Here is a 21,689-nt window from a genome sequence, read left to right as displayed (position 1 = left end):
TCCAGTTTCGTGGCTGGTTTATTGATTCCAGCAGAGCAAACATTTTGAAGCATCTCTTGCACTAGTAAAAAAACATGTGCCCACCACCCAGGTGCAATACAGGCCTCCCTCCTACTTCCTACTTCCTATACGCACACACACCTTTACCTGTGCTCACTACTGCCCCCAGGTGTCTAAACCAAAACTAATGATTAGACAAAGCACAGTAAAAAACTAAACATAAATCAAAACAATTAACTAAACAAATAACTAGCAAAATAATATTACCAAAATATATGACTAATGTGATCAAATCACACTAATAACAAACAAATGAATGAACAAATTACCACCACTAAAGTAAACTAAATGTAGCTCAAATAACACTCTTAACTGCCATCAAAATTCATGAAAAGCAAAACACACTCTTATCTGGTATCAAAAATCATGAAAATCAAAACACGCTCTTAAGTGGTATCAAAAATCAAACCACACTCTTAACTGGGAACAAAACATTCCACTTTATATGAATTAAGCTAACTTTAGTTGAGTTTCAGATATTAATTGATTCATTTTAGACTAATGTGATGGTCCAGGTTGTAGCATGCCAGTTAAAAGGTCACATGTTCATTATGCTGTCTCTTCTCCTGTTTGTACTTTAGATTTAGATTGAGATGGGGCATTGTGCAAATTGGGACATTGTATAAAATGCAAATAAAAACAGAATGTGATAATCAGCAAATATTGTAAACTACCAAGCATGCATTTGAAAATCTCACTGCAATATTGTAGAATCATGAAAGCATAGCCTATAAACAATTGTTAAATCTAAAATTAGAGAACGCGTCCTCCAACAGAGGAGATAACAAAATATTTACTGTGGTCAATGATGCAGAAATTATTTTTCAATAAATGACCCAGAAAAAAAACAATCTCTTTATATAAAGTATTCAAATAATATAAAATATACTATAACTATAAAGATTCTACATTGAAAGGAATTCTTTTCAGGAAAACTGATTCAGAACAGTCACAAATGTTTCTTATAAGATGCACTGCATATGGCTAATACAATAAACACACACACACACTCACACACTCATACAGTATATACAGTACAAATATGGTTAAATGCTGAAAGGCTAACTAGCCAAGAAACAATTTTCTGGTGCCCAAAAGATTGATAAAAGGGAGATTGATCAAACAGATGAACAACTAAAAAACCCAGAAGGTAAGTTTAATGGTGTTTGTAATGGTGCAGTTATATTGAATGATTTTTTCAAGCTCTCTATCGCATTGTCTAGTGTAAGCTCTGTCCAGTTTGATGGAATGTCTGCAGGTTCTGAATTATAATGTCTTGCAAATTCTGTGTTGAACTTCATCAGCACATATTTCCAGTAGTCTGTAGCCTGAACTTTGGCATCTCCCGTTATCTTCCAGTCAGGGTAGACTGTTCTGTACTCTTTGTAGGGCACAAGTTTTCCATTTGTTTTGTCACACTGGAACTTAGAGCCACTTATCACAACACTGGAGCAAATGTCTGTCACCAACTTTTTGTCTTTAATCCATTTGAAACATCCAAGTCCTTGAGGTCGGTGCATGCTGGAAAAATGCTCTGAGTGCTCTTTACCTCCTGCTTCACAGGGCGTTCCACAGAAGGGACACTGTTTCCTACATCCAATCAGTCTGTTGAAGAACGTGCCATGAGGCTTGAAGGGCAGTTCCTTTGGGTTGTCATAACTCTGAGCCAGAGACTTCTCCATTTGTTTGACAAACTCTTTCAGATTTCTGGAAAACTGCTCAATCTTGGCTGTATTAAGAATGAGAAAGCTGTTCACATACTCTTTTGAGAAGATAAGCTGATCGTTAAGGTGGGTACAGATATTTTGTATAAATGTCTTTATATCTGTATTACTATCAGCTTGCTCAGTGAGGATAGTCACTGCATCAGTTATTTTCTTGACTATCTCAGAGAGACGTCTCTTTTGTAGTATGGCAATTTTGCCATCTTTTGCCATCTGATCTGTTTCCATCAATATGCAATGTTTCACAAAAGATTCATATGAGCAAATGTAAGCTTTGAAGAGCTCATATTTATCTTCATGGAGCATCTGTTTTAAAAGGGAATACTGTAAGTGTGTTGATGTGCTGTAATCCACTCCATTATCTCCTTTCATCATTTCATCTGCAATATCTGGGCCAAGTTTTTTGCTCACATAGTCCTGAATAGATGGCCTCAAACATTCCTCTGTGAATTCCTTTGCCTTCTTTTGACACTGATCTCTCTTAAGAAACAAGTCTTTGAACTCTTCCTTAAATTTACTCTTTGACAGTTCGAGCTGCCTTTGAGGATTGTTGATCTCTATGAAGCGATCGTGCATTTTCTGGAACTCTCTTAAAGCACGACCACAGACATGTAACTTCAAAGCAACTTCACATTCTTCATCCATTTCACAATCTTTTGCTTTCTCGTCAATTCCTCTGAGGATCTCTTTGATATATGTGTTATGAAAATCTGATTTGCTCTGCACTTTCTCTGACACAAAGTTATCACTGTCTAAAATGATGTTGTTACAGATTTCCTGCATCTCTTTTTCATTCCTGGACCATATAATACTCTTAAACCATGCCAACTTCACAGTGAATTCCTCCATGCCACATTTGTTCAAGACACACTCATTTAATTTTTTTCTGGAATGTCCAGCCTTTGTCTCGAAATTCGACTTCAACAAATCATAAACTTCGTTGTGAAGATTTTTTGCCTCTAGTCTGTTGAAGGACAGCTTAGCATTGATACCCTTCCACATTTTTTCAAACTCCTGGTCAAGACATTCATCTGTGAAGTCCACATTACTCTTTTGACAGGTTTGCAGCAGCTCCAAAACCCCTTTCTCAATTGTCTCCGCCTGAGCGTTCTTGATTTCATTAACCTTCTCCATTCCCTCTCTAATTTCAACGGCCTGGTGCAGAGAGTTCTTAATACAATTCTCTGTCTCTCTTCTCAGACATCTGGCACTGTTCTTGAACTCTTCTTTGTATTTTTCAACCAAAATTACATTGTATTTTTTTGAGAAGTATTCCTCAAGGTGACTTACCAGCTTTACTTCAACCCTATCCAAAGTCACTGATGCATCAGATATCATCTTGTCAAGTTCTGCTCTTAAACTATTAGTATGTGCATTCTTGCCATCTGCAAATCCAAAGTTGGAAATGTAGGTTTCTTTTTCCAGAAGCCAGGAGTTAGCTTCTTTCTGGAATGACCACTCCCATTTGTTGTATTCAGAACATACTTGGGTGTATGCCTCAGCCACTAAACTGTTCCTGAAATTAAAGATGAAGTTCTCAAACTTTACAGCATTCCACAAACTCTGGGTCCACCAAAGAAACTCTGTTGCATTATGTCTCTCAGTCATACCAATTTGTAAAAGATCAATTAAACTCTTCTTGAGTTCATATGCAGCTTCACTGTAGCCAGTACTGACTGAGGCCATTGGAGGAGTTCCATGCCAGAGTCCAGGGATGTAGTAGCTGTCCCTATCAGGGTCATATTCCATCACATCAGTGAACTTTGTGTTGGCTTCCTTCTTCTCCATTTTAGCTGCTGCTCGAGTCATCTCATTTAGCTGTTCCACCAGCTTATTCCTGTCTCTCATATTGTTTACATGAGCAGACAAGTCTGACACATTCTGATGCACAAATACACATCTGGGCTTCTTCCCAACCTCCTTCATCCTGAGAAAGGCATGGACTGCAATCTGCAGAATGTCCTTCATCTCTTGGTTGCTCTCCATGGCAATATTGATGATAGTGACATCACTGAGCCCTACGACCAGCGTAGCAAGTTCGTTATCGTGTTCATAGCTTGTCTTTAGTCCTGCCAGTTCAGGTGATTTCAAGCCCTCCGTGTCAATGACCATGAGGAAGTCACAATCCAGCTTAGATCTGAATTCCTCAGAAACCTTAATCATCAGCATGAAGGCTCCTCTGGTGCATCTTCCACTGCTGACTGCAAACTGAACTCCAAACATGGTGTTGAGGAGGGTGGACTTCCCAGTGCCCTGCACTCCCAGCACAGTCATCACCAGGATCCTACTCTTAGAGTGCACCTTCTTATGTAGCTGAGTCAGGACAGCTGAAATCCACTTCATTGGGATGTTGGATGCGTCTCCATCGACCAGCTCAACTGGAAACCCATCCAGCAGCATCTGAGCACACAGAGCAGGCAGATAGTGGACAGTCTTACTAGTTGGGTCATCCTCTGAGAGGGAGCAAGCACACTCATAAAGCTGGCCCAGTTCCCGGAAGAAGTGCTCAGGACCTAATGAGCTTCTTGAGATTTGTTCATTTAACTTTGCCATCTCATTCATGTTTCCTTGTTCATTTCTAATTTTGTTGTATTGCTCTCTGAGTTCGGACAGGTGACGTCTAGAGAGGGTGTCCAGCTGAATTTTAAGCCACTTCAGGAAGTAGAGACGCTCTGGCGCTGGTGGTGAGATACCTGCTAGGAAGTTAAGTATGGTGGGTGAAATTATTTTCTCATGTTGTTCATTTCTTAGTTCTTTTTCTCTGTCACTCAATGAACTCCTATAGCGCTCTATGTCTTTATTAGCTTCTCTCATTCTGCATATCTCTTTCTCCAACCTACTGATATCCTTCCAGAGTTGTCCATGTAAAGGCAAATTCTTCTTCTTGAATTTCTCAATGTCCGTAAGTTTTCCAGTGATTTTAAGAGCATTATTCCTGGCTCTCACACAATCGGCACATCTCTCATCAGTGAGACATCCAACATTATCCGCAATATCAGCCATGGCTTCCACTTTTGTTGTTAGAGTTGTCTTTTCAACAATATCACTTAAACAGGTGCTTAACCTTTTCATAAATGCTTTGCACTGCATTTCCCCAACTATCATATTTGTGAAGTTGTGTTTTCTGTATGTATCCTTGAGTGTCTTCATGTTGAAGTTCTCAGTCTCAGAGCTGGTGACCAGGAACAGCTCAGCCTTGTTCTCACTGTTGGTCAGACTGCTGAGGTCTCCATCTAGATCATCACTGAAGATGAACACTGCAGCTGAGGTCTGACACAGGAAGGACATCTGGGTCTGAAACAACCTGCCGTCTCCTCTCAAATTGGCTATGGTTACTGGCTTTGTGAATTTGTCAACGTTTGGGTTCCCACTGGGCAGATACCAGCTGACTTCAACCAGACCATCTGAGATTCTCCTGGGCACATCACCACACTCCATGTGATGGTGGACAAATGTGTCATTGTGTTGATGAGGATTACTGATCAACTTGTTCAGAATCTGAGATTTTGGCAAACAGCCTCCTCCCAGTCTAACAAAAGACACCATCGGGATGTCCATTTCCACAATCCTACCCTCTATACATTCCCTGTCTCTTGCTAGAGAGGGAGGTCTGTAGATTTTAACTATGTCTCTCATGGCCCACAGCATCAGAGTGCTCTGCTGTGTATCACAGTTTGGCAGCAGCAGTGGAACAGCAAACTGGCACATGGCCATTTTAGAGACCATTTCCTGCTGGAGGAAAGGATCTGAGCAGTGGAACAAAGCAGTGATGAGATCTAGAGGATTTATGCAGCCAGATTCATAGGGATCATCAATACAACTTAAATCAGTATGTGTGGCTGTCTCTTTCTGTGTACATTTGGTATTTCTTGCATTTAAGTTGCACATCATCAGCTTCCTCAAGAAGGTCGATGGTAGCTCTTTAAGGCTTTGTGCGGGTTTGTCACAAACCATGTCACTGCTGATCTCCAGGACTGAGCTGAATGTGATTTTCTCTTCATTCTTCAGATTTAAGGCTTCAAGCAGGTCAGAAAGGGAGAATCCTGATGATATAATAAAGCATAATATTAATTGAATATATTCAATGCAAGCTTAGATAGGATACTGTGCAAGCAGTATGCCAATGTTTCCCACAGACTTAAGCTCTTCCTAACCTGTAGCGTGACAGGTGCGACCTTGGGCAACCAGGGGCAGTGCGTTCATTAGGGCGATATGCGGCGCACTGCCAAAAGGAGAAAATGGGATATTTTTTTCTATCACAGTAACAGTCGTTATCAGTGTTCTAAGCTAGATGTCTGATTTGCCACTAAATGTCCAATCAGGCTTAAGTTGTACTTCCAATGGCTACACCCTTTCTGGGTCATTTCAGTCAGGTTGAAAATTGCCCCAGGGGTCTCTCATAGAGTCTCATGTAAAATATATATTTTGCAGAGTGTTCGAGTTAGCTTTGCGAGGCAACGGCGAAACTGATGGCTCCATCAATCCTGGTATCTTTCTTGGACCTGTCAACTTTGTGGCAGAGTTAGACGAGGTGTTCAATGAGCATCATGCATCATCAAACGTGCCCTCGACAGCTTCACAAGCAAGGTAAGATTAAACAACAATGGCCGCGTTTCCCAGATTCAATCTTTCTTAAGGACTTAAAGGAACAGTTCGGAATTTTGGACATAGGACCTCATTTCCAACTTAGTTGGGGTGATATAGGTCGGTGAAGACCATTTTCAGTGAAACAAATAAATTATAACGTCAGACTATCAATGCACATGCCTGTGTTGATAGAACAATGTTAGAAATAAAACTAACCTTGCATCGCATTGCAATAGCCTACTTTGTTCCCTGTATGGCAGTGGCGGATTGATATTGAGAAACTAGTCCCTCAAAATGTAATAAATCATTGAGTTGCAAGGTTAGTTTTATTTCTAAAATTATTCTATCAACACGGACATGTATATCGATAGTCTGACGTTTTAATTGACTTGTCTCGGGTGTGCGGTGGAGTGAGTAAGACTGTTGTTGATGTCAGACTGATGTCACCGTAGAAATGCATTAGCTTAGAACCAGCGTTAGCAAAGGGGGACGCTGCAACTGAAGGAAGGGGTTAAACGCGATAAAAACGGTCTCCACCGACCTATATCACCTCGGTAAAGTTGGAAATGAGGTCCTATGTCCAAAATTCCGAACTATTCCTTTAAGAAGGCTCTAAAGAGGGATTGGCTAAGAAGGAGCGCTAAGATACGGGTGTTTCCCAGACTTGTTCTTAAAGTCGAACTGTGTTTTTTTCGGCCGCCCTAGTGGTCTGTAGCGGTAGAACCACACTTGCAACTTCAAGCATAAAACGAGCGAAAACGAAAAGTGAAAGCGAAACCGGCGATGAAATCACCAATCCTGCATAGTATACCTTTAACTGCCTTCTTAGGAGAACCTTAAGATCAAGCCTAAGAAGCTTCTTAAGAAGCTCTTAACAGGAGCTGTCAACCACGGTGGTGCTGAAACTGAATCAATCGATGCCAGGCAAATTCGATCACCCACCCCTTTATCAGCGCACAAGTCACACACAGCGCCCCGTGTTCCCCCTACAGGTGCGATTAGGCTACGCATGTATCGTGTGTGAGTGTGAGTGTGTGTGTGTGTGTGTGTGTGTGTGTGTGTGTGTGTGTGTGTGTGTGTGTGTGTGTGTGTGTGTGTGTGCAGGCCCGGGTGGCTAATCGGGAGATTAATGAGGATTCCCGGTGGGTCGTTAACGTTTTGGGCTGGTGTGAATATCGTGAGCTTAAATATATTGTTTCTGAAGATAATTTGCTGCGCCCTTGCAACACTTCTGCAACCTGGGCTGTGCGGTCGTGTCTCCTTATACCTATAGTCTGCCAAAAAACTCAAACTAACTGATCAAACAGGGTGATTATCAATATAGCCTAGGCCTATTTTTTATTAGCTCAGGCCATTCATATATTAACTTGTGCAAGACGCATCCCATCTCTCTTATAGATAGTGTGGTAGTAGGCATGTGATGTAGGCTAGTCTACTTTAATATAGCCGAGAAGATGTAGCCCTCCAGCTGTGAGGAAGAAGTGGCAGGAGTTCAGGAGCCAAACAAAATAGAAGAGTGCGAAGGTGAGGAGGGAATCCATGGGCACGGGTGGTGGAGCACTGAGTGCGCCAACCAGCAGGGCCGATGCGGGGAGACTTAAAGGGATATTCCGCCATTTTTGGAAATACGCTCATTTTCCACCTCCCCTCGAGCAAAACAATCGATATTTACCTTGTTCCCGTTCATCCAGCCATTCTGTGAGTCTGGCGATACAACTTTTAGCTTCAGCCTAGCATAGATCACTGAATCGGATTAGACCATTAGCTTCTTGCCTGCTAGCTTCATGTTTAAAAGTGACTACGATTTCTGGTAATTTTCCCATTTAAAACGTGTCTCCTCTCAAGTTAGAAAGTGCAATAAGACCAACTGAAAATGAAACCTGGCGTTTTTCTAGGCTGATTTGACATGGAACTACACTCTCATCTGGCGTAATAATCAAGGCAACTTGCAAACGTACCATAGGCGCAGTGATATCGTACGCAGCATTTGAAAATAGTCCCCATAGACAACAAGCAGTAGTAGTGCCAGTAGCTGCAAGTTGCCTTGATTATTACGCCAGATGAGAGTGTAGTTCCATGTCAAATCAGCCTAGAAAAACGCCAGGTTTCATTTTCAGTTGGTCTTATTGCACTTTCTAACTTGAGAGGAGACACGTTTTAAATGGGAAAATTACCAGAAATCTTAGTCACTTTTAAACATGAAGCTAGCAGGCGAGAAGCTAATGGTCTAATCCGATTCAATGATCTATGCTAGGCTGAAGCTAAAAGTTGTATCGCCAGACTCACAGAATGGCTGGATGAACGGGAGCAAGGTAAATATCGATTGTTTTGCTCGAGGGAAGGTGGAAAATGAGCGTATTTCCACAAATGGCGGAATATCCCTTTAACCGGGCGGCCCGCAATAACTACTTGCATCTGCAGCGAGACGCTGGTGCGCCTGGAGAGGGAGAAGCTGGTGGTGCAGGTGCTGCGGGGGATAGAGAACCAACTCCAAAGACAAACTGCCCTGCAGGAAGAGATGGTCCGGATAAAGCAGGAGAGGCTGGAGCTGCATATCCGGGCCGAGGGCAAAATTGCAGCGGGTTGCTCTCTGGACATGTGGAGACAGAGTGATCAGACAGGGCAGCCAGTAGGCTACTTTGCCTGGACAGCCCGGTCTGACAGCACGTCCAGTGGGGAGAAGTGCTGACGTACTGTACGAATGCATTAATGTAAACCGGACTTTTACATTGCAGACTTTGGCAACGCCTTTATATAGAGTAGCAGGTGAATTCTCATTGGATTAGGTTCAGCTGAGTTCAATTACATCTGTTTCCTTGATATCTGTGAAATGCCACAGGGTTGTTGAAATGTTTCTTGTATGCGTAGTAGGCTACTACTGTAACTCATATGCAGATGTATTGAAAACTTAAACGTGTAATCCAGTAATATTTTTTTATGTCTATGTTTCTTGCACCAGTGGTCCACAGCCATGAGTGCATTTCAACATTGAACATTGTTTTATTATTTTAAAAAGTGGAGGATATAAATTTCCCTGACACAGCTTGATCACTAAAGCCTAGAAATCTAGACGCCCCTAGCGGCAGGCTATGCTCACTGAGCATTTGATCGCTAAGAAGGATGCTAAGAGTGGGTCAGCTCGATCTTACGTTTCCTTCTTAGTGAAAGATCTTCTTAAGCTAAGAGCGACTCTGGGAAACATGTTCTTCTTTCACAGCGTTCTTAAGAGCGCTCCAAAGAAGATCTTAGCGTTAATAGCTTCTTAATGAATCTGGGAAATGCGGCCAATATCATTTGATCGTTCTCATAGCAGAGCTTTGTCATGTGAAAATGTATGCATGAAAGGAGACGCCATTTGCGTTTCTTCTCATTATTTATGGCCAGTGGTATAATCTAGCTTGTACAGTGTACACTGTGCTGAGCATCCAGGTTAGGTGAGACACAAAGTCTAACTTAAACACTGAAGACTTTATGCATATCTGCCCATTTTAAGTGGGTATACTGAAGTCTTTGTGCTATACATGGACAAATTGCATATACCAGTGCATCACATACAGTACTGTACACAGCCTAACAAATACATTGGTCTGTTTGTGTTTAGGGACTCCTCTCAACAGCAGCTCATTGAGCTCAATGCATTCAAACAGGCTAATAGGCCTACTGGAAAAAGCACCATGCAAATCTCTAGCTATGGTGACCGGTATGTGATAATGCACAACATCTCCATCTGCTCGGGAAACTCAGGTCAGCAAGGATGTATTCACTTTGGTCTACCACTCCGTCATTGAATCAGTTCTCACTCTCTCACCATCAAGCACAAAACAAGACTCTACCGCATAGTAAACCATGCTGCCAAAATAATTCAAACAACTAGGCTACAGCTACTATAATCTTAGCTTATTTATTAAAGTTCCTCTTGTGTCTCAAGTGTTATGCAAATTAGTGAACTACTGTATGTTAACACAGATATCTGATATGGGCCACTCGCAAACGTAGATGTAATCATGCAGTCCAAAACAATCAGGTATCGGCAGAAAATCAGAACTGTGCATCAAGGCTTGCCAGTGTAAATGCAACCTTAGTGTAGACAACAAGAGCCAAATACGTTATAGCCTACTATGAATAAATGGTTACTATCCAGAGAGGTAGTAGCAATGAAATGTTGAGATATTTGTTTATTTAATCTGTTATGGACTGAGATTTATTTTGTGCAATAATTACATATTAACTGCAAGACATTGTTATTTCAGAAACTAAATAAGATCAAGGCTTTTTATGAGATATTATCATGGTTTCACCCTGACACTGCCCACTTAACGGTAACTTTTTAGGGTACAAAGTATACCCCAATGACATATCATTTTCAAAAGAAAAACGCCACCACTATAGCTGTTAAAGCCACCAACAACAATGTAGATCTCACCTGTCTTCATATGAACAGAAGCAGGCTGGCTCTCTCCGCCATGTTGGAGCTGAGTGTAGACTTCAACAGCGTACTCAGTTCCTGGTTCCAGGCCTGTGATGTCTGTGCTGCAGGACTCAGTGGAGAAGGACTTTAGCTCAGTCCCTTCACTCTGGTACGAGACCAGGAAGCTGTGTGGAGTCTGCTGCATCACAGGAGACACCAGCCAGCGGAGGCCAGCAGATGATGCAGAGATGGATCTCACAGTCAGATGCTCTGGGGCTGGAATCTCTGAAAAATGACACCTTTGTGATTATGATGAGGACACATATCTAATCAGATTGGTACATTTTTCTATTAAGAAATAAACCGTTTTCGCCAGATTAATCAAAATTTTACTTAGATGAGACAACCAGAAAATGTACAAAATCCAGCTAAATTCTGGAAAAAAATCTCTGAAAAGTCTCTGAAATCTAATTAGTGAACTTCAATTCTACCCAACAGACTAATGTGGACACTATATCACTGATCAAAAAAGTGATAGGATCCTTCAAAATACACAGGGCAATTTTTTTTGGTCCATGGGCAACCAGGTGAGACAAAGGGCAATAGACAACTGGCAGCGACCCTACAGCCTGCGCTAACTTTGTTAGCAAAATTACCACTATTAGCTCAATGGTATCAATGGTGGCTTGTGCTTCTTGTTACACTGCCACTTATAGCCTTTTTCCCCCCGACAGAGAACCGGTGTTACACATCTTATAGGATGCATGTTAAAGCTGCAGTTGGCAAGTCTGGCAGACTGAGGGGACTTTGCCAACATTTTGAATGTATACAACTCTCATAGTGTGTTTTTGATCATGTTCACTAAAACCGACAACTGTTCATATTATTTTAAGCTTGACCTACTACTTTCTTAAAGCGATGAGGGACAGGTGGGGCTCGAGAATGTCCCCTTGATCAAATAAAGTTCTTCATCAAAGTATCTTGGCTCCGCCCTTAACTATCTTTGGCGCAGCAAAGATAGTTAAGGGCGGAGCAAAGATACTTCATGAGAAGTCACTTCCCAGAACCCAAATCGCAAGAGGGGGGGTCAAAATCCCCCTCTATGCAGAGCAGAGGCAGCGACTGTTCCATTGAAGTCTATGGGCATAACTCAGAATTTCACCACATATGCTAAGATCTTGTGTCTATAGAGTTAGGAATGTGAATTTGGGGCACAGTTTCATGACCCTCAACCCCTTCTGACCATTTCAGGTCCATTTTTAGCATTTTTGAGTATTCTAGTCTAGAGAAAATTGACTTTATATCAGGTGTGCCCCTGTTATTTATTCTGCTGCTGTTGGCTGGTTGCTACGTACACTCTGCCTTGACAACACATTAAGGCCCCATCACATTACATGCGCTGCTCTCACCGCTAGGTTGCTCTTGGTTGAGGTAACGTTCTAACGATTGTTGTTGACTTACCATTACCATTACAGCGCGCCGCAGTCAAAGTTCAACATATTTCAACTTTGACCGCAGTACGTGCAAGAGCGGCAGACCAGTTCTTGCGCGCTCAAACCATTGAAAGTAATGTGTAATGTGTAATGTGATGCCGCCTTTAGCCCCATGTCCGTGCGCATCAGTGTTGGGTAGCCACCAATCTTCTCTATGGCCTCTGCATAGTAGCCCCCCATAACACGAGGGTCACTATTTGAAGTGCAGTTCAAAAGTAATTGAACTGCACTTCAAAATGTATTCAACATCAGGAAAATGTCAGCACATACTGTACACAGATTAACACTTGGAGGTCCGGGGCCTTTTCAGGTACTTTAAGGCAGTCAGCTATACCTTGAGATTTTTACGTTTTTCGCCTAACTAAAAACATCTATGCAAAAGTGGCACATATATGGCACATGGTTATATTCTAGAGGTCCTCCACAATAATTATGTGAGAGTAAAGTGGATGTAATGAAAGAATGAAATGAAAGAATGCAGTCTAATGCGACTTGGCCATTCTAAAAAAAACACACTTACTTTATGGTTATGGTTATGGAATTTACTTACAAAATATAGTTGTGATTTAAAATGTGAGCTGTGGCTCTTTAACACTTCACAGTTTGCAGGTATAATCACTTTTATGTATTAATGTCATGTTATTTGCTCTATACAGTACATCCTGTGACTGACCTGTCTTCATGTGAACAGAAGCAGGCTGGCTCTGTCCGCCATGTTGGAGCTGAGTGTAGACTTCAACAGTGTACTCAGTTCCTGGTTCCAGGCCTGTGATGTCTGTGCTGCAGGACTCGGTGGAGAAGGACTTTAGCTCAGTCCCTTCACTCTGGTACGAGACCAGGAAGCTGTGTGGAGTCTGCTCCATCACAAGAGACACCAGCCAGCGGAGGCCAGCAGATGATGCAGAGATGGATCTCACTGTCAGATGCTCTGGGGCTGGAATCTCTGAAAATAAAATCAACCTCTCCTGTAAACGCTAGTAGTATATAAAACATTATTTAGACTGTAATAAACAAAAGTCTGAAATGTTGTTCTTTGTTCTTTACCTGTCCTGAAATGTTCAGATGTTGGTTTGCTTTGACAGTTGTTTTCCAATGCTGTGGATACTTGGATAGTGTAGTCATTGTTATGTTGTAAGCCAGAGGTGAAAAACTGTAGAGAATCTGTAAATTTACTCTTCACTAATTCCTTTCCCTTGAAAAGTTGAAACAGAAAAGACACTTTATCCTCAAGACCATCTGGTTTTCCCCAGTCAACAAAGACACATGTTGATCCTGGTGCTACAGTAAGATTCTTTGGAACCGGAACCTCTGCAACACAAGAAGACAACATTTGGCAAATAATTATTTTTAAGTTACATCATGGACATGGCTTGTCTAATAGGATGCCAGCAAACACACAATGTTCTGGGAACATTCCCTAGAAGTTCCCTGAAGGTCATACAAACATAAACCTTTAAAATACATTCTGGGAACATCCTCTAAAGGTATTGTGTTGTGAAGCCAGAGAACGTTCCTACAGCAACCGGCAGGGAACATTTAGGGAATGTTGCCTGATGGTTATATTAAGCCTTTAAGTGACATTCCCAGAACATTCTTTAAGAAGTGCTGTGAAAACATATTTGCCCCCTTGCTAAAGTTGACTGAAAAGAGGAATATAAAAGCATCTTTAATGTACATACAAATATACACACATAGCTGACAAAAGCACATTTTCATTGTGAAAGGAGTATTAAAATATGTAATGTAATTAATGGTTTACATTATATGTAAATATATAATCACTAAATATGACTGAAGAAGAATGGCAAAATAATTTCTTGACACTAGCATAACAGGTTCAGTTGTAGTCTATTAGTCAGGCAGGTGACAACAGTTAGTGTGGAGCAACCAAAAAACTTGCGAACTAACCACAGGTAGTTGTCAATCCTCACCTGTTAGTACAGATCTCTCCACACATGTGCTCTGGCGGCCATCTTCAGTAAGGGTGGCCACACTAAAGTGGTACTTTTCTCCTGGAAGAAGCCTCTCCACCTCCACCTCAGAACCGTCTACCTCGATGCGGCGCGTCTCGTGCCCGCGTCTCCAGGTAACTCTGTATCTGTAGGGACCAGCAGCGCCCTCTAGTGGTGACCATCTTAGAGTCACAGCGTTTGACAGCACTGAGGGGAACTGGATCGGCCCAGGTGGAGGAACATCTAGGAATGATGGCGATCAAGAGGTCACAAAAGGCTTTGAGCCAACTGGAAGTTGTTGTAATTGTCATAACAAATATTTAAGACATTAAATATACCTTTAATTTTGGTTACTGTGCAATCTTGGGCCCAACGTTCCTTTTGTGCAAACGAGAATAAAACATTAGTTGACGGCAACAATTCCAATCTTACAATTAACTTGCTGAAAGGAGTCAAATTATCTAATTTTCAGGCTTTGGCATGTGAACTCTTCAAATATATTTATTGGCAATCATTGTTTGTGAATACATCATATTTCTCATTGATGTATGTTTGTTTTAGGAAATCTTGCCATTTTAGAAAAAGCAATAAGGCCCAGGGCTCCAGTGATTTTAGAAGAGCTTAGGGGCACTCTGCAAACCATGAACCTTGGCTGCTCTAAAATCACTAGAAACTACCAAAATATAAACCACAGCGGATTTCTAACCGTGTCCTGCTCGATGACATCATGTCCTTTATGACTGTGAACTAAGCAGCGTGAGCAAACTGCTGATTGGTCGGTCCTGCAGTAGAACTTCAGCTTTTTCTGGTGCTGTTCACAGCGGCCCTGATGGACCTGGAGGTCCTGTAGCTGGAGGTCCTGATGCTGGAGGTCCTGATGCTGGAGGTCCTGATGCTGGAGGTCCTGCAGCTGGTGTCCCTCCAGATCTGGATCAGTGTAGTGCGGTCTGACACAGGTCATGCAGTAGGAATCATTACAGGTCAGACAGGTCTTCACAGCTGGCAGTGGGCAGACGTCACACTGCTCTCCTCTAGATGACACACTGCAAGGAAAGACACATGAAAATGTGCTATTCTGACACATACTGTATCTTGTAGACTGTTGTGCATAAAATTTAGTGAACAATTTACATAAATACATTGAGGGGAACAGGTAAGGACTGAAAAGACAAGGTTATGGTAATTGGCAGACCCTTTTTGTATAAATACATTGATGGGAACAGGTAAGGATTGAAATGACAAGGTTATGGTAATTAGCAGACCCTTTTTTTCAAAGCGACTTAAACTATATTAGATACAAATAATAGTTTCAAGTTGGAATGATAAATATGCATTAATTAGGTGCAAGGCGATCAGATGAGTCTATGAGAACAGTTGAGAAGGTAAGAATGGCCGCGTCCAGTTAAGGTTTAAGTGTGGCTGTTGATCACCTCATCAGCAGCCGTACTTAAAGACGGACTCCAGCAGTTTATCATATCTCTTCTTCTCTCTTCCTGTAAAATGCCCATTCAGAAGTTGTTTTCGTGAAAAATTCTCATGGCCCTAAAATTACACGTTGGCATGTTAGCAGGTTGTTTGCCTCAAATGTCCTACATATCTAGTCCTTGTTATGTCATATTATGTCTTTAGATTGTGGTTTTTACCATCTGTTCTGGAAAACTGACCTTTGAATCTACTGTAACTATTATTTCTACACCTGATCTGCAAGTGCCTTTTTGTCACAAACCAGTACAACCATCACTTCTGTTTCCCACATTTGAGGCCTCTGCACTAGGGGCCTGTGGATGAGTGACTGGACAGGTGTTGGTACAATATTACAGCAGTAAATTCACAATCAAACAATCAGTATGCTAAAGTAATAATAAAAAAGGAAGTACCAAAATGTAATACAGGTAATAATAATAAGAATAAAATACATGGTCTAATAAATCTGCTTTATGCATTACTTACTCAGTGCCTTTGTCTTCTTCTTTGAAATCCAAAGACTTGTCCCTTGACCTATCGCTCTTCATTGATATCACACTGGCAACAGGAGAAGGTGGCCTATCTGTACCTGCCCTGTGAACACTAATCACAGGAATCATGAGTTTGGGTCATTTTGAAGGTCACACTGCACTCTTCCAGATGACACACTGCAAGGAAAGACACATGAGTACACAGCTTTGTACTGATCACTGATAGAGTGGTGCTTTTGTGCTAGTACATTCACATTTAAATGTATTCTGATCATTAACCCCTCACTGCTCCCTGAGCGCGGCTGGTTGGGTAGGCAGCTCAGTGCTCTGGGTTAGTGAGTGATTCACCTCACTGTGTGTTCACTAATTTGGTTAAATTGGGTTAAATGCAGAGAACGAATTTCCCTCACAGGATCAAGAATTTTATATTTGATATATACAGTGCCTATAGAAAGTTATCATACCCTTTTGAAATAGTTACTTTTTTTGTCTTACAGCCTGAAATCAAAACCCATTTAAAAAAAAAATCTTTTCCAGTTTTATTTACAAATGTAGCTGTACAACATCAAAATAATGAAAAAAAAGTCAACAGTTCTGAAAATTAATAAAAAATTAAAAACTAGAAAAACAGGGTTGGAAAAGTCATCATGCCCCAGACTTAATACTTTGTCAAGCTTCCTTTTGCTTTCATTACAGCCATCAATCTGTTTGGATATGTCTCTATTATAGCTTTGCACACCTAGACAGGGGAATATTTGCCCAATTTTCCGTGCAGAATTGTTAAAATTTAGTCAAATTCTGTAGGGAATGGCGATGGACTGCTCTCTTCAAGTCAATCCACATATTTTCTATAGGATTTAAGTCAGGGCTCTGACTTTGCCACTCAAGGATATTCACCATCCTATCCTTAAGCCACTGCTTTGTTCTTTTGGCAGTATGTTTAGGATTTTTGTCGTGTTGGAAGGCGAATGACCTCCCCATCCTCAGCTGTTTAGGAGAGGGACGCAGGTTTTCCTCAAGAATGTTGGTGTACTTGGCAGCATCCATTTTCCCTTCTATCCTGACCAATTGCCCAGTCCCCGCTGAAGAGAAACATCCCCAAAACATAATGTTGCCCCCACCATGCTTCAAAGTAGGTATGGTGTGTTTTGGGTGTGTTTGGGTGTGTATATTGTGTTTGGTAAGCGCCTGGAGCTCAGTCCAAAAAGTTCAATCTTAGTCTCCAAAAAGTTCAATCTTAGTCTCATCTGACCATATAAGCTTTTTCCACATGGTAGCAGAATATTCCAGATGTGTTTTTGCACTGAACTCCAAGCGCAATGTTTGGCGAAAACCAACACAGTGCACCACCCAAAACACACCATACCTAGTGTGAAGCATGGTGGGGGCAACATTATGTTGTGGGGATGTTTCTTTTCAGCGGGAACTGGGCAATTGGTCAGGATAGAAGGGAAAATGGATGCTGCCAAGTACACCCACATTCTTAAGGAAAACCTGCGTCCCTCTCCTAGACAGCTGAGGATGGGGAGGTCATTCGCCTTCCAACACGACAATAATCCTAAACATACTGCCAAAAGAACAAAGCAGTGGCTTAAGGATAGGATGGTGAATATCCTTGAGTGGCAAAGTCAGAGCCCTGACTTAAATCCTATAGAAAATATGTGGATTGACTTGAAGAGAGCAGTCCATCGCCATTCCCTACAGAATTTGACTAAATTTTAACATTTCTGTACGGAAAATTTTCCCCTATCTAGGTGTGCAAAGCTATAATAGAGACATCCAAACAGATTGATGGCTGTAATGAAAGCAAAAGGAAGCTTTACAAAGTATTAAGTCAGGGGTATGATGACTTTTCCAACCCTGTTATTCTAGTTTTTCATTTTTTATTAATTTTCAGAACTGTTTACTTTTTTTTCATTATTTTGATGTTGTACAGCTAAATTTGTTAATAAAACTGGAAAAGATCTTTTTTAAAATGGGTTTTGATTTCAGGCTGTAAGACAAAAAAAGTAACTATTTCAAAAGGGTATGATGACTTTCTATCGGCACTGTATATATATATATATATATATATATATATATATATATATATATATATAAGATTTATACTTAAATTTGTTTTGGACACCAGGAAATATACACTACACATACAGCTATACACTTCACATATTTTGTAGATTATTTTGAAAAATGTAGTGAACAACTAACATGAATACATTGGAGGGAACAGGTAAGGATTATAAAACAACTACTGTAATTTCCAACTATTATCCAAGGCTTATACATTGATTTTGCAAAAATGATTCCGCTACGAGGTTGATACATGGAGACAGTTAATATGGTATTAATATGGTTTGTGTCGTTTGACTTGCATAAAACACTGCATTCAGAGGATGTCATAATGATCCTACACTTTTATTGTTATTATCAAAAATGTTGTGCTTTCTGCATCAGCAAAAGATACCTACAACGGCAGGTGAAGATCTGTTTTTACGTTTGCACCTGGCCAGTAAAGCTTAACTAGGCACTATACATCAAATGAGTGGATATAGAATGGGCTGACATGGCCCATTGAAACCAACATTGGTCATCCTAGGCCCTACGGGTCTCGAGATATTCACAAAAAACTGTGTCCTTCTTTTGGGGGGTCCGGTGCGGTGGTTGGGCAAAAGATCATAAAATGGTTTCATATCATCCTTGTGGGGCTACATGCCCACCAAGTTTCTTGCAGCACGGTCTTTCGGTGTACCAAGAACTGTTGAAACAAATGTACTGGGGGGAAAAAATCCAGAAGAAAAAAAAATCTTGACTAAACCGCTTTGCTACCGTGGCGGTCATAATAAGGTAAAAATTACTAAGTCCAAGTTTGTCTCATCTGCAGCCACACTTAAAGACAGACTCCAGTAGTTTACTATACTCCTGTATCTCTTCTCTGGGTTCATACAATATAGGCATATAAGTACATAAATACATTAGTACATAAATGCAATATGATTAGTAATACGGATTAATGTGTGTATAGCCTACCTGGTTCCTTCCATTGTGAAATCAGGTCTGTTGCCCTCCTCACTCCTCTCACTGGACATGGGGGAGACTGGTCTCTCAGGAGTCCTGTAACACATGTTGTAACATTATTTAAAAAAGTACAATTCTTTAAATATACAGTAATACATTTAAAAGACCATTGTCTAAGACCATTGTATTTTATTCTTATATTTCTGTTTTAAATGATTAAATGAAGCTACCTCTGGTTGGCACCAGATGAAGACATTTCTCCTACATTAGATGGCTCTGCTCCTCAGGTCCTCATTTCATCTGGGCTTGCTCACTAGTGCCTCCTATCGGCTCCTTAGGGAAACTCATTTTCATATATCCCTCTCTTGCTCTCTATTCTCCCCAAGGGTGGTTAAGTAGTTAGAATGTAGAAAAAGGTGAAGAAATAGGTTACAAGATAAAATAAACAGATATATGTAATATATATCTCATATACAGTTCTAAATCTAAACACTTTAGAGGTAAGAGGGATAACTATATTGTGTGGCGGAATAACACTATGGAGCGCTTAGAGTCGGCGCAGTAATATCCTCACTCCAAAGTGAAACTGAAAGTGCAAGAGTGAGGATATTACTGTGTCGAGTCTAAGTGCTCCCAAGTGTTATTCCGCCAAACAATTATCCCTCTTACCCACTTAGAAATGCACGTTTTATTTTGTCTCACCATACTTGGTTGTGTGACTACTCGTGTAACTTTAATAGGGAAAACATGGAGGTGTTTGGTCGCTTCTAACTTCATCTCTGTTTGGATCTGAATGAATGAACTGGGCTAGCTAAGTCCTATCAAAGTAGCGCCGCGCGCCAGAGCCAGTGAGTGCACGCATTGAAAGGTGAGAGGTACTGTATCAACTTGTTTTAGTTAAGGTAATACCGTAGTTTAATAGGAAAAAACAGTTCCGTTAAAAGATGTTTACAGAATTTGCCTGTTTCATGTACTATACTGCCAAAAGTATTGCTCTGTGACACTGATTGAACGAGGAGACTAGCTCAAAGGTGTTCTGTTGGGTTGAGGTCAGGACTTCGTGCTGGCCAGTCATCCACACCAAACTCTGTTTTCTCCATGCAGCTGGAGCCGTTCTTCCGTGAAGACCACGGTGCCAACTTTGTGGCCCTGACGGCCAGAAGCTTCAGGTAGCCACATCCTCTGATATGATATCTTGGAGCGTCTTCATTTAGTTAATGTCTCGTTTCTCTCATTTGCTTTGTGCATTGGTGCACGGTCATGTTGGAACAGGAAGAGGCCATCCCCGAACTGGGCTTGGCCCCAGTTCCAATGAAAGGAACTCTGAATTTCTGAACCATTCTGAACCATTCAATGCTCCCAACTTTGTGGGACAGTTTGAGGATGGCCCCTTTCTGTTCCAACATGAGCTGACGGTGTTATAGCTGCAAAGGGTGAACCGATATCATATTAAACTCTATGGATTAAGTATGAGATGTGACTGAAGTTCACATGAGTAAAGGCAGGTGAACAAATACTTTTGGCAATATGGTGTAGGCTATATTCACTTCGTTGTCACATGCCAGATGCAACACTGTATAGAAGAACATACCTAGTCTGTGGAGGCAGCAACCTGGGGGAATCCAGATGATTTTTTTTTTTTTTTTTTTTGCTGTGCAGGTTATGGTAATTCAGAAACAGGTTCCTCTGGTTTCACCAGGCACAAAGCGAAGAACTCTATTACATAACATATAAAATATAAAAAGAGCAAAATAAATGATATAATTTTACAGCTCTATGAAAAGTAAAACATACATGTTCAATGTATCAATCAATCAACCAATCAATCAATCAATCTACAAGCAATGCAATAACTGAATCACTCATTCGTTTTGGCAAAACAATAAACAAACCAGAAACAATTGGCAGGTCTCATCTTTTTTTGCAAACACTTTCTCATGCAATAAAGCAATGTGATGCATAATAATCACAAGTGGCATAAAGCAAACACAAAGAAAACACAGCTGTAATAAGTGCGTAGGATATATCCGAGAATCTCATTAATATTCATAGACCACCTGGAAAATGCTCTGCTAGGCTATGCGCCAGATGGTCAATTCGCCCATAGCGGATAGAATGACAGCAAACGGATCTGAATCAAAATAGACAGAATCAATCCAACCGAAAAGTTGCACAAATTTTACTCTGAAAGTTGAGGGATCTTTTATCGCTAATTTCTAAAAGGTGGATGACAGCTGCACTTTCATCAAGTGCAAGAAAGTGAAAATAAAAGTAGGCTAGCCTAGGCTAAATCGGTCTTCAAACAACTTGAACAACTTTTCGACTGTAGGTCCAATGTTTAACCCTGTTTAATTTAGTTTCGCAGTGTAGTTACATTTTAGAATTGTCAGAAAGCTGAAGGACTCGCTCACCTGTATAGCAGTGTTGTTCTCATAGACAGTCGGATGTTCCAGGAAGAATATTTTTGGAAGGTGGGGCTAGGGCTGACCCGTCCA

General features: G+C 40.9%; 1 protein-coding gene across 1 annotated transcript; it reads right to left on the bottom strand.

The window, feature by feature from the left end:
- LOC134102755 (interferon-induced very large GTPase 1-like) lies at positions 1-21,689 on the bottom strand. The gene is made up of 12 exons (XM_062556980.1): positions 21,606-21,689; positions 20,786-20,910; positions 19,425-19,566; positions 19,207-19,290; positions 16,175-16,291; positions 14,931-15,267; positions 14,563-14,602; positions 14,204-14,467; positions 13,317-13,580; positions 12,946-13,215; positions 10,795-11,064; positions 1-5,827 (listed from the first exon to the last, which is right to left on the bottom strand). The coding sequence occupies exons 3-12, from the start codon at positions 19,448-19,450 to the stop codon at positions 1,179-1,181; spliced, it is 6,321 nt and encodes a 2,106-aa protein (XP_062412964.1). The 5' UTR covers positions 19,451-19,566; positions 20,786-20,910; positions 21,606-21,689; the 3' UTR covers positions 1-1,178.

Source organism: Sardina pilchardus, chromosome 15 (genome assembly GCF_963854185.1).
Source record: "Sardina pilchardus chromosome 15, fSarPil1.1, whole genome shotgun sequence".
In the NCBI taxonomy this organism is placed as follows: domain Eukaryota; kingdom Metazoa; phylum Chordata; class Actinopteri; order Clupeiformes; family Clupeidae; genus Sardina; species Sardina pilchardus.
The sequence above is the reverse complement of the archived record's forward strand: the minus strand, read 5'-3'. Positions and strand labels throughout refer to the sequence as shown.

Coding starts and splice junctions, on each gene's coding strand:
- LOC134102755 (XM_062556980.1), bottom strand. CDS start 19,450: ATGTCTTCATCTGGTGCCAACCAGAG. Junction 16,292..19,206: donor TTCACAATGGAAGGAACCAG/GTAGGCTATACA, acceptor TCCTGTGATTAG/TGTTCACAGGGCAGGTACAG. Junction 5,828..10,794: donor TTCTGTTCATATGAAGACAG/GTGAGATCTACA, acceptor TTATATCATCAG/GATTCTCCCTTTCTGACCTG.